Source organism: Sinocyclocheilus rhinocerous, unplaced genomic scaffold, assembly GCF_001515625.1.
Source record: "Sinocyclocheilus rhinocerous isolate Xijiao unplaced genomic scaffold, SAMN03320098_v1.1 scaffold451, whole genome shotgun sequence".
Classification (NCBI taxonomy): Eukaryota; Metazoa; Chordata; class Actinopteri; order Cypriniformes; family Cyprinidae; genus Sinocyclocheilus; species Sinocyclocheilus rhinocerous.
In genome coordinates this window covers 155,858-172,219 of record NW_015657491.1, presented here as the reverse complement: position 1 = coordinate 172,219, position 16,362 = coordinate 155,858, and the positions used below count along the sequence as shown (strand labels likewise).

The following is a 16,362-nucleotide window of genomic DNA, read 5'->3' as shown; positions in this document are numbered from 1 at the left end:
ACTAACTGCTTGACTTTAGTTAAGTTGTTATGCAGTTGCATTAACTATGGGGGGCTAGACAAAATACTATTGGAGTACTAGCATGGTTCGGGCATATTTCATAGTACTAGCCATAACCTCTGGTTATTGTCTAAGCTTTATTGTCTAAGGTCATAATAAAATGGAGTCAGATTTGAATTGAACCTAAATTAAATAACGCAGGAAACCTTCAGCCACCATTGGATACCTCCGTTGGGCCAATTTGTGGACTTTACCATATACTGTTTATATATATATATATATATATATATATATTATATCCAACTTTATCCGCATACCTACTGTGCACTCAAGTAAAGTGATATTTACTATAGTAAATCTCAATTCTCGTCCAAAAATGTAACTGTATTATTGTGCAGCTCTTTATATAATGTTGCATTATTGCATATATAAGCATATGCAACTTTATCTGCAAACATACAGTAGGGTGATATTCACTAAACAGATAATCTCAGTTGCTTACTTGCTTATATAGTTGCAAAATGTAAACTGCTTTGAAACAGTGTAGCTGCTTTGAAACAGTGTGTATTGTGAAAAGTGCTATACTAATCAAATTGACTTGATATTACAGCATTATCTTTTGTTTCAGGTGGTTCAGCTGACAGCCTCTAAGCCCTCAGGTAAAGAACTGTTTCATATGAACTTGTTGCAAGATAAAGTGTGTCCACACCGAAGCTCTAGGAGGCGCACTAGTTCTTCACTAGCAGGATAAGCGAAAAGCTTTGTCACTTCTCAACAAATACGTGATAAATAAAAAGACATTAATATTAGAATAGACTACAGTTAAATCTAAAACCAATGCTGTTGGCCGAACAGTTTAAATCCATTGAGAACTGAGCTTAAAAATTGTCAAAATAGCATGACGGAATAAAGCTTTGATATGTTTAAATTATGCCATCAAAATGTATGTACTGCTATTGTAAGTACTGCTATTTCTTTCTTTTTTTGCTTCACCACAGGCTGTTGAGGGGAAAACTACACTACAGTTCTGCATGGACTCGTGGCTTATCCTGGGATGAAGACGTAGCTCTTTCTGTGGAGGAGCACACACTGCCTCCTCCGCAATCCTGCAGGCCGTCTCGTTCCCAGAGCTCAGTCTGTGCTGAGTGAGTAAATGTTTTTTGATTAACATGAAATGACTCTTTCAGTAAACGCTCAATGAGACTGTGCTCAGCATGGCACATAAAGACTTCTCAACGTTGTGTATTTGGTCATCATTTTATAATGTATAGATGTCGTCAGGCTCATAATACTAAAAAAGGACAACAAAGAGCATCACACCATTAATCGTGACCAGACTTGTTAGTGATTTTTGACTTCGGTTGGGAACGAGCAGCCCATCTGTGGAGATTTACATTCAATATTTTGAAGAATCAGAAAGCTGTGGACATTGAAACCAATCAGCTGTTTGATCTTTCTGAAGAGACTGTTCAAAGTATCAATATATCATTTCAATAACACATGATTGAATTTTTTATAAAAAACAAGTCTTTAGTGCTCAAATAGCAAGTATGTGAAGATTACCTTATCATAAGAGCATTTATATTGAATGGTTTGTTTTGGGTTTATTCATGCTGTAATTCTACTACCCAATTGAAATGACGTAAAAATGTAAATAATTAATAGGTATTACCTATTTTTATACAATGCATATAAAATGCAGTATTACTTTTTTCACTATTAAAACTAATTTGTTTGTTTTGATGTGGAAAGTGTGTATCTCTGTACTCGTTTATGAATATTGATTATTTTTTTAAATGATACACAGGACATTTTATTTGATTAGACTAAAAATGAATAGAAGAATAATTGGTTCAAATGGATTTCAAAAGAAGCACTCTCTCTTTATGCGCTTACAAAGGTGGCAACATGTGTGAATGTTTTCTGACCTTCCCATAACCTCTTTTTATTGGCACACTGAAGAGACACTCAGAGTGGAGCAGCATGTCTGTCTTTAGAAACATGCCCATTCAGAGTAAGATTGCTTTTAGACTGCCACACACACAGTCCTCATACAACTGCGACGTGTTGTTTATTTTATTCTATTTTTATTTTATACCAATTTTTTCACTTAAATGGAAAGACAAATAAATGTGTAATCTATGTAAAAAAAAAAAGTGCTTTAAATAGTTTAATTGATACTGTTAATTATATAATTTCAATAAATACCTTTTTTTTTTCATTTGATTCATTGTTGGACAAGCCCTTTTGGAATGTTTTTTAAATACCTACTAAATAAATGTATTTGAAAACAAAGAAATTACAATACTCATCATCCATTCAAAAGCACAGGAGCATTAAGATAAAATAACAGATACATAAGCGTTCAAATGAAACATCGCTCTTAAGGCTTGTTCACACCGGGACGAATATTGCACGATTATAGCCGACGTTTAACGCCTCGTGACTAAACAAAGGGCGCCAATGTGAGTGTGCACACCGACCAAGGCGTAAAAGCGTCATTTTTTTTTAAAACAGCTCGGGCTCGTTTTTTTGGTTTGACGTGCCGCGTTAAAAACTGGCCGGCCATTGAGATTGGCGCTTTTGTTCACGTGCCTGGAGCTGCTGAAGTTACAGTAAAACACGACTTGGTGGCGCTCAAGCACAAAACAGTCTTGCCGAGCACACATTGATACCTAACGACAAAGAGGAAGTAAGTAGACCAAGAAGATGCATCGAGGCAAGATGAATGTAGAGCTGCTGGTCTGATTGGTGTCTGAACACAAAGGGCTAAATGACAAACGCGACAGCGACTACAAAAATCTTGATAAGAGGGAGTTGTTATGGAGAGGAATTGCAGATCAAATAGGATTCGATGTGTACCGGGCTATTTCTGTTTTTCATTAAGCGCCATCTAATGTCAGGGAGTGAATTTGTACGTTCACTCGGCTCATCGCCAGCAAAAATCGCTTGGGTATGAACACAAAAGACGCGTCGAAAAACGTCGGCGATAAGCGCGCACGATAATCGTCCCGGTGTGTACGAGGCTTTAGACTACAGAGATCACGCTTTGCAATTACCTTTATAGCCTAGAGAATAACAGCACGAAGAAAAAAACACCTCCACGTCCACCAATGATTGTCATGCTTAAATGATTTTAAAAGAATACAAATGAGAAAATTCTGTACATTCATCACGTAAGGTAAGAAAGAATTGCCTGAAAACTGTTCACCATTCATTTTGCGCATGTGGCTGAAACTCTCAAAGCAGTGTCACTTTCACACGGCGGTAGACCTCTTGGCGTGAAGCATTTCTATGAGCAGATTGTTGCACGGCACTTCTCCGCACAGGTGCTTGTAGCACAGGAAGTCCTCGGCCTGCGCGCTGAGCGATCGGACCTCAGGCAGCCGCAGTATGAGCTGACTGAAGCGGTCCAGACACTGAGGGTAAGAGTAGAGCGTGTACTCAAGCAGAGCGCTGTTCACCTGCTCCTGAACGCTCTCCACAAACTGCTGGTTCTCCAGGAGCTTCACATCTGCAGACAAGAGACAAATCATTACAGGCTACGTTCACATCTATTGCTTTTTCTTTAGTTTGGATGTTCACTTGTAAATGTGACGAGTGTCAGATTTCGAGTGTGAACTGATCACGGTCTTGAACTGACACTTGTGCTCAAAAGAACAATAACAAGATGGCACGCAGGAAGCTGTCATATGGACGTAAACATGGAGGACACTGAAACGTCTTCGTTTACTATCATAACCTCGGTTCCCTGAGAGCGGGAACGAGACATTGCGAAGCATTCGGAGAAGGGGAGGAGTTCCCACTGCGAATGCTTCGCAAATGTAGAGTAAACACTCGAAAGGAAATCAGCGTTGAACACTGATGTTACGCGGAAGCATGCAAAGGAGGATGACAAGTATGAGAAAAAGGAAAAAGGAAATGAACCTTTTCAAAGCTTTGAATCAATTCAATATTATTGTTTCAAAGCGTTCTAAACACCTCACACTGGTGACGCCTGCTGGTCAAAACTGTGTGAATGCATCAAAAACTCAGGCCAAACATGCATAAAAACAGCTTTACAACCCATTGGAAATGTTTTATTGAAAGTATAATCTAACAAATGCCGTAACTAATCATCTAATACCATTAAATTTGAAGTGTTCTCTTATTCATTTTCTTGGCTTTTTTGTTTGATCTATGGTCAATAAAAGACTATTAACTACTACTCTTCCTTTTAATTGACCCTACGCAAAGACCCACCCCCCTTAGTTGCTATGTTGACAAGCCATGGCTCTCTCACGCCACACACGGCACAAATTTGACATTAAAAATGCCTACATGTTTATAAAACAGGTAAAAACCATAGACACTGGTCACCCCCCCAGCGACGAACTGAACAGTGGTGACGTAACGAAGCCTCGTTTAATGAAATCAAGTGAATTTGGCAGTTTGATACGCTCTCCGAACCTCTGGTTACATACAAATGATTCGCAAATGATTCAAAGCTTTCTAAGCAGTGTTTTGAAACACTACTGTCACTGTAATACTTACTCCTCACTGTCCCTCCACTGACTACCATCATGGCTGTCTTCCATATTAACCGAGTGACATAAGTAAATTATTTGGAGTGACTCCCGTCAGCGCAGAATTGTGACTAATGTTGATCTAAAGTGGTGTAAAAGTTGCATGAATTCCGATATGACCATTCAGAATGAGCTTGCATTGCAAAACATCTGACTTGTATCTGATTTAGTATCACATATGGAAGTGGCCCAAATCAGAATCTAAAAAAAAAAAACAGATTTCATGTGGGTTGTGTTATTATGAAAAAACAAAACCGAGTCATATATGAGAGAAAATAATCGAATTTGGGCAGTCTGAACATAGCCATATAGTCCCAGTAGAGGTGTGTGTGTGTGTGTGTGTGTGTTTGGGTGACAATAGCCTGACCCATTAATGGAGCACTTTAAAGCATTAGCAGAGCTCATCAGAAAAGCCATTCACACAGTAATTAAAATGTTGAATAATCTTTTCAATACATTTGAAGGACACAAATTACTCAATAAAGCTGTTTCCATTTAGGCAAAGAATGAAAAAAAAAATCAATGTGAGAGTGAGAGGAGATGACAAATTCTTTCGCTTTTTAAATCCAGTTTTCTCCTTTCAGCTGTTTGTTTATTGTGCCTAATGAAAATGAAATTGGACATTTCTAGGAAAAGGTTTGTTGCTAGATACAAGTTAGAGTTAGAGGTGCTGTATTTATTTAATACATTTGGTGCTCACTATATTTATTAAACTGTACTGTATTTAGGATGTAATGATTACAATTAGTGTCTCCAAAATCAAAATATGTTGAAAATATTTTCAAATGTGCTTAAATGATAAAGGGGAGAGGGAGACGGACTCCCCTTTATTATGGACTAAGAATAAGAGTATTTATTATTTTATATTATTATTCTATTTTTATTTTATTATATTTATTATATCATTTTATTATATTTATAGTTTTATTCTATTTTTATTTTTATTAATTTCTACATGATAACATTTTGGAGCATAACTAAAAACAAAAAAAATTAAATAAATAAATAAATAAATATATATATATATATATATATATATGCTCATGAGGTTATAAGATTTCATTAATTTGTATGACTTTTCCATTAAAATAAGAAATGTCTTGACTTTTCGTTGCTTCAGTTTGTTTTAATGCTTGTTTATATTTTAAATAATTTTAAACCATCATGAAGTTTGCTGAGGCATAAAACACCTAACAACTCAAATAAAATATGCATTAAAATATGCAATCACACCTGTTGTTGGCTTCATATTTCCCACAACCCTTTGTGTTTTGCATAATTTTTCTTCAATTACATTCTGTCACTCTGCAGACTGTCATTGTGTCTCTGTATGTACTTAAAAGTATGTTAAGCAGTGTGTGAATAGGATGCAGTCGTACTCACTGGGGTTGAAGAGGAAGAGAAACTTCAGACAGGCCATCTCTCTTCTGTCCACCTGCAGCAGCTGCAGTCTCCTGGCCAGCTCCTGTCCTCTCTGCACCATACTAGCCAGAGGAGGTCCCACGTCAGACACGGCCGACAGATCCACCTACAGCACACAGCACCTTCACTACACTCATGTTCTGCTTTTCTACAAACAATGAAGCTTTTACGTAGTGATATTATTGTGCTATAATGATGACGGCTGGAAACACTCACCTCCTGTCCTGTAATGAGTAGCAGACTGTTGTCTCTCCCATGATGCACCTGTCTGCAGATATGATCGAGAAGCAGCAGCTCACTCCAGCAGTTATGCAGCAGTCGCATCTGATCTCCTACCTAAATCAGGAGAACTGAAGAGTTATTACATGCTTACAGTATCAGGCCATGATACTGATTTAACGCATGATATTGTAATGTAAGAGGATAGTTCATTCAGAAATTCTGTCATCATTTATTCACCTTCATGTCATCCTAAACCCGTGTGACTGTCTTTTATCTGTGACACACAAAATCTGTTTTTTTGTCCATACAATGAAATTTAATGGGGTCAGTGTTGTTAAATGATATACTAAAACTATGAAAATTTGTTTCTGTTAATTGAAATAAAGCTGAATAAACAAATATTCGATGAAAAACCTAAAGTAAAAAAAAACAAACAAACAAAAATTAGAAATGTTGCTCAAATAAAAAATTAAAGAACTAAATAAATGACTGAAATAAAAAAGTTGAAGTTGAAGTATTGTGAAGTACCAACTATAACTGAAACGAAGCACGTAACAAAACTAACAACTTTGACATTAATAAATACTATAATAGCATAGAAATAATACAAAAAAAAACAAAAAAAACAATGAATGGGGTCCAGTGTTGTTTTGGACCCCATTGACTTTCATGGTATTGTAACGTTCTCAGACAAGGACAAGGCGTTTTGATGCAAAAGGGGTGTTTAACAACCCACGCCGTACAACACCCCGACTTTTAAGAGAAGCACACTTGAACCAGCACTCTTCTGACCCCCCTTCTCTCTGTTTCCCCTTACACACACACAGGGGGCGGAGCTTCTTTTCACATTCAACTCCAACATCCAATAACAGTTCGCAACACAAAAACGAATAAAGTGCAACGTTAAGCACATTGTTATCCACAACACAACAACATTTTGAACATGCTACAGTATGGACAAAAACAGTTGAACGCAAAAGAAGATATTTTGAAAGAAAACTGTTTCTGTCTATACAATGAAAGTCCATCATTGGATACCTTTGACTTTCACTGTATGGACAAAACACAGAGATATGTTTCAAAAGATCTTCTTTTGAGCTCCACAGAAGAAAGAAAGTCAGGTTTGGATGGAATGACATGAGGACTGTAAATAGAGTCGAGCGAATGGTTTGATTTGAGATCTCAGAGCTTGTGTGCGAGTGAGAGTGTATGTGAGAAAGCCTGGCTTCCATAAAAGCTTCAGAAACTGTATACAGACTATATCATATAGCTGCGAATAGGAAATCGATGACTGTTCACGAAAAGCAAAAGGTATTTCATATATGATCTAAAAATATTAAATAATCATCATTTCAAAGCCTTGTTAGAATTTCTCCTCTCAATAAAATGTCTCAAAAACCCTAAACAACAATAAATGTGTGACATTCAGGCGGTTTTACTCAACTCGTAGCACACGGCACAAGCTCAAGCACATCAGCTTTGACTCTAAAACCCAAAGAAATACAACCTTTGCATGCAGAGGAACAGCTAAGCGGATAGACATCATAAAACGAGGGAATGAGAGTCCTTGTGACGAGCAGCCGTCGAGCGCACATCGAATGCGCTGTATTTATGAGCGCCAAACGATGACCTCTCGCACCTTCTCACCTCTCGTCCTTCATCGGTCTCTTGTCTTCCTCCCCCACTAATTCTCCACCCGTATACAGTGCGCTGCATTTTGAAGGCCACGTTGTGTCAGTATTCTGACACGTAGTGGGCGGCAGTAAAGCTCTAATAGAAGCGTAGCGCTACATATATCAACCACAGCCCAGACACAATTACTCAAACCGTATATCTACATCTAATCCACAGCCTCGGAAACTTGACCTCTCTCGCATTTGTGGACACAAAGTGTCAGACTCATTCACAAACCCTCCCTAGTATGCACACAAACGCGCACTAAATAGAGTTGAATAAAACCCTTTTCAATCCAAATGCAAGTTTTCCACATCGCACGATACCTTTCAGCAGTCCGGAACAATGTGGCTGTGATTCCTGAACTATTGCGGTACGGAATGTAATTAAGTGTTTCTGAAAGCGTTGTGTCTGCAGGAGTCAGTCGCTGGCATGTGTTTTCAAACTCTGACACATTTCATGCTTGCAATCGCAGAACGCTAGTTGCCATGGCTGCAGAATGGAATGAAGTGTACGAAAAATATGCGACGGTCATGCAGGTGTGCAAAAACAAAGTTTGAAATTCTACATTATTTGCTTGAAATCATTCGAACATGCAGTCATTTATCGACCGAATATTCCGTCTAATATGAGTCGAGACCGATGATTAAGACATTTATAATAGGTGAGAGCTTTGAGAGGGCAAATTCTATGTATGTCAACACTGTATCTGTTTCGGAATCACAGCAACAACTAATCTTTTGTGATTTGCAACACTCCCTGATGTGAATAGCAACTGAGTGGCCAAATTCGAGCTTCCAAATTCACATCTGATGCCTTTTTGCCAAAATTCCTCTCAGGATATTAACATCCATCCAAACCTTTTTGGAAACTGAGCAAGAATTTGGACTTTGACACATATCAGCGATACCACCACTAAAATCTAAACATTAAAATGTCATCTTACTTTTAAAGCTGCTTGACAAACATGCTACAACAAAACATTCACAATATCTGAATGCCTTGGCGTCCCTAAATGTTATCTTTCAGTAAGATACGTGGTTTGGCGACAAAATAGCAGACTTTCTCCAAAATAGTAATAGACAAAACACTCCAGAATGATCATTTGGATGATCAGAGATGTGTCCACATGTATAAGCACACACACACACACACACACACACTTTGTCTTATCTCAGAGCTGTACCTTTAGTTCCTTGAAGAAGACACAGCTTCTTGCCCACTCAACTATTGAGAATAATGTCTGATCCGCCATGACACACAACAGGCTGAACGGCCGCGGTTTCTCCAGTTTCCCCTTCCCGCTTTGCTCCTGGTGAAGGTATGCACAGATCTTCCCTCTCAACTGCAAACATAAAGCAAAACACAGAGCAACTAAGTCAAATTGAGAAATAAATGTATCAGAATGGTGTGTGGTATTAAATCAATTTGCTCTGTTTTTAACTTAAATACTGCATCAATTGAAAAACAGTATAAAACGTGTTTTTTTTATTGGATTATTTTATAGAGAAATAAATGTTGCAAAATTTAGAGGCGAATATTGTTTAGTACCCTCAAAATACGAAATATTAAAGAAACCACTTTCCAATAAGGTTCTATTTGCTAATGCTAGTTAATGCATTAAATAACATCAACTATCAATGATCAATACATTTGTTAAAGTACTTACTAATCCTTGGCAATATTTTGGTAATTGCTCATTGTTAGTTCATGTTAGCTCAGGTCCATTAAATATTCTTAACAGATACAACTTTTGATTCTTGTATTGTTGTATTGTTTTTTGTACTGTTGTATTAGAAAATGTTGAACTTAAATGCAAAGTATTTTTATTGTTAGTTTATGTTAACTAATGAACAGTAGTTAACTAATGTTAACAAATGGATTCTTACTGTAAAGTGATACAAAAATATTATATTATTAAACTAAAAAATAGAACATCCATTTAGTTAAAATATATAAATAATTTAAATGTTACACTTGTCTTTGATCTGTTTTGACCACATAAGTTAGAAATACCAAAGGTTTGAATTAAACTGTGCAGGCTTTTAAATCCCAGAATTCTTCTCCCTTTAAAGGGATAGTTCACCCAAAAATAAACATTGCGGCAAACGTTGCTCAAGTTATTCCAAACCTGTATGACAAAAGTGGCAAAAGTAAGTCAGTGGGGTCCAATGTATTTTAAAATCACCTTTTGCATTCAAAAGAATGTCATACAGGTTTGTAAAGACTTTATTTTTTATAAGACACAATATTTGAATTATTGTTCAATTTCTCATTTCTAGAAAAATTGATTTTTCAGGTAAACAAAACTGTGCTTAGTTTAGTAACATCTCAAGTCATTTAATCTGACTAAATGAACCTGAAAAACAAAAGCACCAACAAAAGTCCTTTTTATGGGTTAAATAAAGTAGATTTTTCACTTTTTATGTGAACTAATTCATTTCTACCTCCAGATGATATATCTCATACCTGCTCCTCATCTGGATCACAGCTGGCCAGCTCTAGCACCAGCGGGGGCGAGCCAGGGTTCATGGGGCTGGTGTGTGGGGACGCAGGCATGCAGCCGTCAGGGTACGGGTACCCTAAAGAGGAGTCAGGTGAACTGGAGTACGCGTCTGGGTATTCAGCTTTAATCGATCTGCTCTGTAAAGAGGGAGCAGTGTATTGGTACTGAGCCGGGAATGAGCCATAGCTCTGCAGCGCAACACCCAGGGCCGGGGGGCAGAGAGGGGGGCAGTCGTACTCCGGAGAGGACACAGAAGGGGGATGGAGACCTGAGAGTGATCCGGGATGCGGGTACTCAATCTGGGTGCTGGACAGGAGGGATGGGTTGGCCTCTATTTTAAAGCCGCTGGTTCTGATTAAAGCTCTCTTCTGCTGTTTCAGGGCACGGTCCCGCTTGTACATGGGACCGAACTTGTTCCTTCCCCCTCTCATTCGATCTGCACGGACAGCTGGGAGGAAAGAGGGCGAGAGTGTTAAAGGTTGCATATCAAACTTATCAAATATTAGTTACATTTTGCAGATGTGCTGTTTGTCTAATACAATTGGCGATGTAAGCCTATTTTAGGAGCACAGTGGATAAAAAGCCAAATAAAGCAAGGAATGCTTGGCACGGTTTTGCTTAAGTAAGTCAGGGCACAAACAAATGGATATTTCTCTTCATATGGACATTTTCCGGCCTGGTTTTTGTGAACTCTCAACATGAATCCGCAAGTCTTATCAGCGCGTGAGGAATGTGTCACAGGCGCGCGCGGAAACAGGTGCTTCTCTGCACTCGGCCTGGGAATCGCGCGCACAGAGAGCAAAATAAGAGACTGACCAGGATCTTTTCCATCCCAGAAACTTTCAAATAAATTTGAAAAAAGTAAAAAGTTCATAATTGTAATTGATTTGGAAGAAAATACGCTTGGGTACTTGTTCATAAATGGCGATGAAACATTAAAATATATTTTTAACAAGATGTTAACTGGTATAGATGTAGCCCAATGAATCAAAACACATGGTTTTTATTACTTGTAAGTAAATCAAGGCTATTTGAGATATTTTTTAAAGTCTTTTCGTCTTCTGGGTATAAACTCCATAATGAGTGTCATTAAATATGACATTAATTCTTCAAAAATCATTTTAATTAAATCATGATAATGAAATATCGGATGAAATGTTGTCCCTTTTCTCTAGATATATTTTATATTTTACTAAAATGTCTTTAATGACAAACGATGCTTAGCCTGGAGTCCAAATATACCATAAACGCATATAATACATGATTTAATGTCATATAATAAGCATTACATTCTCTCAGGTTCAGCTGTTCAAGACAGCAGTAATATGATCAGGACATTCAGGGTGGCTTCCTAAATGACAGGACAGCTTATAGTTTTGATTTGGCTCCTTTACAGCAAAAGCTTTCCTGTTTTCTCTACATGTAAGTTTTCTAATGAGAAGCACGGCTCACCCTCGAGTCTCATGCCGACGCTGAGGCACTTCTGGAAGCGACAGAAGGGGCATCTCTTCCTCTGGGTTTTGTCAATGCCACAGTCCTGGTTCTGTGTGCACGTGTATCTCTTGTTATTTTGAACAGTCCTCTTGAAAAAACCCTGTCATGATAATGCATATAATAAGGATTATATTCTGTCAGGCTCTGAAAAACAACAGAAGTACAGCCTGTAATCATATTGGACTGTTCTAAACGAACAGACCAGAGTTGACAGTCAAATGCAGTATGAATTTGCATACATGATGAAACCAAAAAGATATTGGATTACATTTTATTTTAAGATGTCCTTGTTACAGTGCAATTATACATTTGAGTAGTGAGTAATATTAACAACACGTGCTAGGTATATGCTGTTATTACTAGCTAAATGTAACATGCGTAACAAGGTCATTGTAAAATAAAGCATTACCAAATGCTGTTATTACTTAAATAAATGACTGAATAAATTTTATTAATAACATTAAGAAAGACTGTTACGTAGTAATAATTTTCATAGCATTAGCTACATTAAAATAATTACGTCATGGAATTCTTCACTGTTCATAAACTCTTTGGTTTATGATTATTAAGAGAGTGCGACACGCTGAGTTAATAACAAAAGAGAAGCTGGATCGTACCTTACAGCTTTCGCAGGTAAGAAGGCCGTAATGATATCCGGACACCTTATCTCCACATACACACACACATTATTTTGTTTTCATTTTTAAAATTATTATTGAACAATTAAATGAGAAAATAAAATCAAGACCGCTTAATTAACTGTGCACGTGCACTCTGGCCACAGTATAATGTTATAATGAACTAAACATCACAAGACAACTTTATCACATAAAGTAAAGCATGCACTGTAAAATACCTTAGCGTATTCCCGAATAGTGGTCAAATAAAACGACGACTGTGTAAAGGTGTCAAATCAAAAGGATGTTTATGGGAAAATAATGCTAGAGGTCTAGAGCTCTGGATGTATCTGTTTTGTCGTGTATCTGGACACGCAGAGGAAAAGATGGATTTGATTATATTGACTCCTGTCATCCTCCTATATGGACGTGACCACCCACCCACCGACCGCCTGACTCCCACGCCCACTTCACGAGACACACACACACACACACACACACCACGAGCTAATACGATGTTTTGTTCACTCATAGTTTTCATACTAAAAGGAATAAGCGGGAGGTTATCAAAAGCAATTGTAATTCAAATAACAATACTTAGCCTATTATTTGATTGTCCCTAATTCTATTATACTTTTATTATTATTAATTATAATTTACTGATGACTTAATTAATATTCACGATGAATACTTATGGTCATTCTTATGTGGAAATTAAACTACAGACTATAGTCAAATTGTTTCATTAATTCCGGTGGTGGAATTAATCGTTATTTACGTTTCTTATCGAATTAGTTTTCTTTAATGTTTTGGGGTAACTACTGATAGGCTACAGAAAAAAAGCCCTTGTTGCTTGCATTTAAGTACTGCAATATATTTAAATAAGGACAATATTTAAATATCAAACTGATGCAAAAAGCTACGCTCGATAAAAGGTTTGAACAGCTTGAAGAAATGGTACACAGATTTTAACGGGAAAAAAGTTAAAAGGATTTATCTGGATTTATCTTCCAGATAAATGGAAGATTTTTCCTTTTAATAACTGACAGTGTCAGTTATTTAATATTTATTTAACCACAATTTAGCCTATATCCACTTACCTGTAATGCATGAGTGAATAAAAGATATTTTATATCCCATGTTTAACTACAAATATTTAAATAAACATTTATCAAATGAAACACGTTATAGGCGGAATTCAAGCTAATTCCTACTGCCTGCCAGATAATTCACCGTCTTTTAAATAATGTCTTTTATATAATGCATTCACATTAGAGAAGCGTATTTGCGCCGTTCAAATATTGCGCCGTTATCAGTATTAATCTATCTGTATTTCTTGTATTTCTATGTTTTGTACCACATAAAATTGTTTGCGCTTCACAGCTTTAGAACTGAAACTTAAAATGTGTGACGAGGAGGAATGATGCAAAATGAAGCGCATTTTCGAACAGCCTCTCTTCAGAATTATTGTTTTCCAAACCCAGTGTAGAGACTTACCATTAATCTGCGCGTCCAGCATGCGTGAGCCGCTTCAAACTGCGTCTTTATCATTCAGCTCCAGTGAGGGAACGCGGTCCGTCCAGTCCTCCAGAAACTTCAGGAGCGAATCCAACAGGTCTGAGGTCTTCCTCGGCGTCTGAACGTCTTCCTCTGCGCTGGACCAGAGTATTGGAGAGGTCTTCATTGGATAGCGCGCGCTCATGTGACAGCTCTCACGAAGATGATGCGAGCCAGTCGTTACAGCCGCAGCATTTTATTATCAAACCCGCAAAAAAATAAAAAAAATAAAAAAGTTTGTGTCATTCACACAATTAGGATTGGTACATTAATAAGTATCCCACTATAATGCAAAAACAAAAGTGTTTACATTTTGTTATTCTATACATATTTTTTTAATTTTTTCTCTCGCTTCGTTGTTTTAAAATAAGTATTATTATCAGATTATATTGGCTAATGATTATCTCATATATTAGCTGATGTAGGCTAATTATGATGGCATCTCGTATTCAAGCCAAGGTTGTCCTCTTTAAGATACACCAAGACTTAAAACAGTTATAGCCTTCTTTCACAAAAAGTAGGGGTGAATGACTTGACAAAGTCTGAATTTATGAATTATTAAAAAATACATAAAAAAATAAAAAGCTAATTCACGTGAGGCTCATTATTCTTTCTTCCGTCCGGGAGTATTAACAAAAATAAATAAAATGTTAATAATATTAAAATATTGTTAATATATATATATAAGAAAACCATAAAACAGAGGTCCATTTTGTTATCGTTAGATTTATTTATTTATGTATTCATTGTGAAAAGGCACGCTTTTTTAAGGTGAAATGGAGCAAACTTTAAAAACTTCATGTGACTCAAAAGTACGATTTACCTTGAGAACTTCTTTGAAAATAACGATTGTGTAAAAAAATGAAAGGAAAATATTTCAGTATACTTTTCCCCTAGTGGTTACACCTTTTGACATATCGGAGTCATTAATTCCAATGTTTGCACGAAATAGAATGCATGTGTTTCATATATTAGCTGATGTAGGCTAATTATGATGGCATCTCGTATTCAAGCCAAGGTTGTCCTCTTTAAGATACACCAAGACTTAAAACAGTTATAGCCTTCTTTCTCTAAGATACACAAAAAGTAAGGGTCAATGACGTGACAAAGTCTGAATTTATGAATTATTCAAAAATACATAAAAAAAAGAAGCTAATTCACGTGACGCTCATTATTTTTCTTCTGTCCGGGAGGAGTATTAACAAAAATATATAAAATGTTATTAATATTAAAATATTGTTAATATATATAAGAAAACCATAAAACAGAGGTCCATTTTGTTACCGTTAGATTTATTTATTTATGTATTCATTGTGAAAAGGCACGCTTTTTTAAGGTGAAATGGAGCAAACTTTAAAAAATTCACGTGACTCAAAGGTACGATTTACCTTGAGAACTTCTTTGAAAATAACGATTGTGTAAAAAATGAAAGGAAAATATTTCAGTTGGGCTACTTTTTTTCCTAGTGGTTACACCACTTGACATATCGGAGTCATTAATTCCAATGTTTGCACGAAATCGAATAAATGCGTTTCAAAGACCACTTGATTACAAAGATGGCATTTCTATGAACTCGCGTACGTTTTGAAAAGGATTTGTAAAATATTTCTCCATTTACCATCTCAGAAATCCTTTATTTGTCAAGAGACCCATAATATCCATGAGCTATAGTGGACAAAATGAATTGCTCTCAGAAGAATATGAGAGGACATATGAAGACTTCAGATGCAAAAGCCTTAAGTTCTGTCTGAAAAAGCATTTTATCAGGTTCCTATATGTGTTCAGTTATTCAGTATGAAAAGGACCTGTTTATTGCCGTTAAACTGAAATCACTGAACCTAAACGGAGCCTGATAAAAATGATCATTTTAGAAGAACATTTCAGACAGAACTTAGAGGCTTTTGCATCTGAAGTCTTCATATGTCGCGATGTAGGCCTAATCTTATATGCAACTTTACAAAAGCAGGCAAATTATTTTATGTTACACGTGTATATATTCATAATGCAAAATAAAATAGAGCTTACTTTGATTTATATTTAACATCAAGGCTGACTGAATGGAGTAGGTCTACTGAAGAAGATAGTCAAAACTATAGTCGAAATTGTGTTAGTAAGCTGAATAGTGCAGTGGCCGTCGCTTCATGCATTTAAATGCATTTGGCAGTGTGGCAGTGAGAGACGTGACAGTGTATCAGTTACCGCTGTCAAGGTTAGCGGTGTTATGCCGGGCTGCTGTGGCTGCACTGCTCGGGTTTGGCGTTCTGTTCCTGATATGAAGCTCTTCACCGCGATGCTTTGACTCCGG

The 16,362-nt window shown here is 36.7% G+C and overlaps 2 protein-coding genes across 2 annotated transcripts in view; one reads left to right on the top strand and one right to left on the bottom strand.

Annotated features, from left to right (window-relative positions):
- The window catches only part of LOC107721081 (adhesion G-protein coupled receptor D2-like), an 18,874-nt gene extending 17,622 nt beyond the window's left edge, over positions 1-1,252 (top strand). The window contains exons 25-26 of the mRNA XM_016528942.1: positions 629-659; positions 999-1,252. Coding sequence (XP_016384428.1) covers positions 629-659; positions 999-1,006 — 39 coding nt within the window. The 3' untranslated portion in view covers positions 1,007-1,252. The remainder of the gene's footprint in view (positions 1-628; positions 660-998) is intronic.
- Positions 1,253-3,072: 1,820 nt separating this feature from the next.
- On the bottom strand, positions 3,073-14,184 carry LOC107721065 (steroidogenic factor 1-like). The gene is made up of 8 exons (XM_016528922.1): positions 14,038-14,184; positions 12,501-12,560; positions 11,842-11,983; positions 10,353-10,837; positions 9,070-9,228; positions 6,204-6,323; positions 5,949-6,093; positions 3,073-3,514 (listed from the first exon to the last, which is right to left on the bottom strand). Exons 1-8 carry the CDS (start codon positions 14,182-14,184, stop codon positions 3,258-3,260), a joined length of 1,515 nt encoding a protein of 504 aa, XP_016384408.1. The 3' UTR covers positions 3,073-3,257.
- Between the last annotated feature and the right edge of the window lie 2,178 nt (positions 14,185-16,362).

Excerpts from the sequence above, each read along its gene's own strand:
- LOC107721065 (XM_016528922.1), bottom strand. The coding sequence starts at position 14,184 with ATGAAGACCTCTCCAATACTCTGGTCCAGCGCAGAGGAAGACGTTCAG. Across the intron at positions 11,984-12,500 it reads TTACCTGCGAAAGCTGTAAG|GGTTTTTTCAAGAGGACTGT; the intron begins GTACGATCCAGC and ends TTATCATGACAG. Across the intron at positions 3,515-5,948 it reads TCTCTTCCTCTTCAACCCCA|ATGTGAAGCTCCTGGAGAAC; the intron begins GTGAGTACGACT and ends TCTTGTCTGCAG.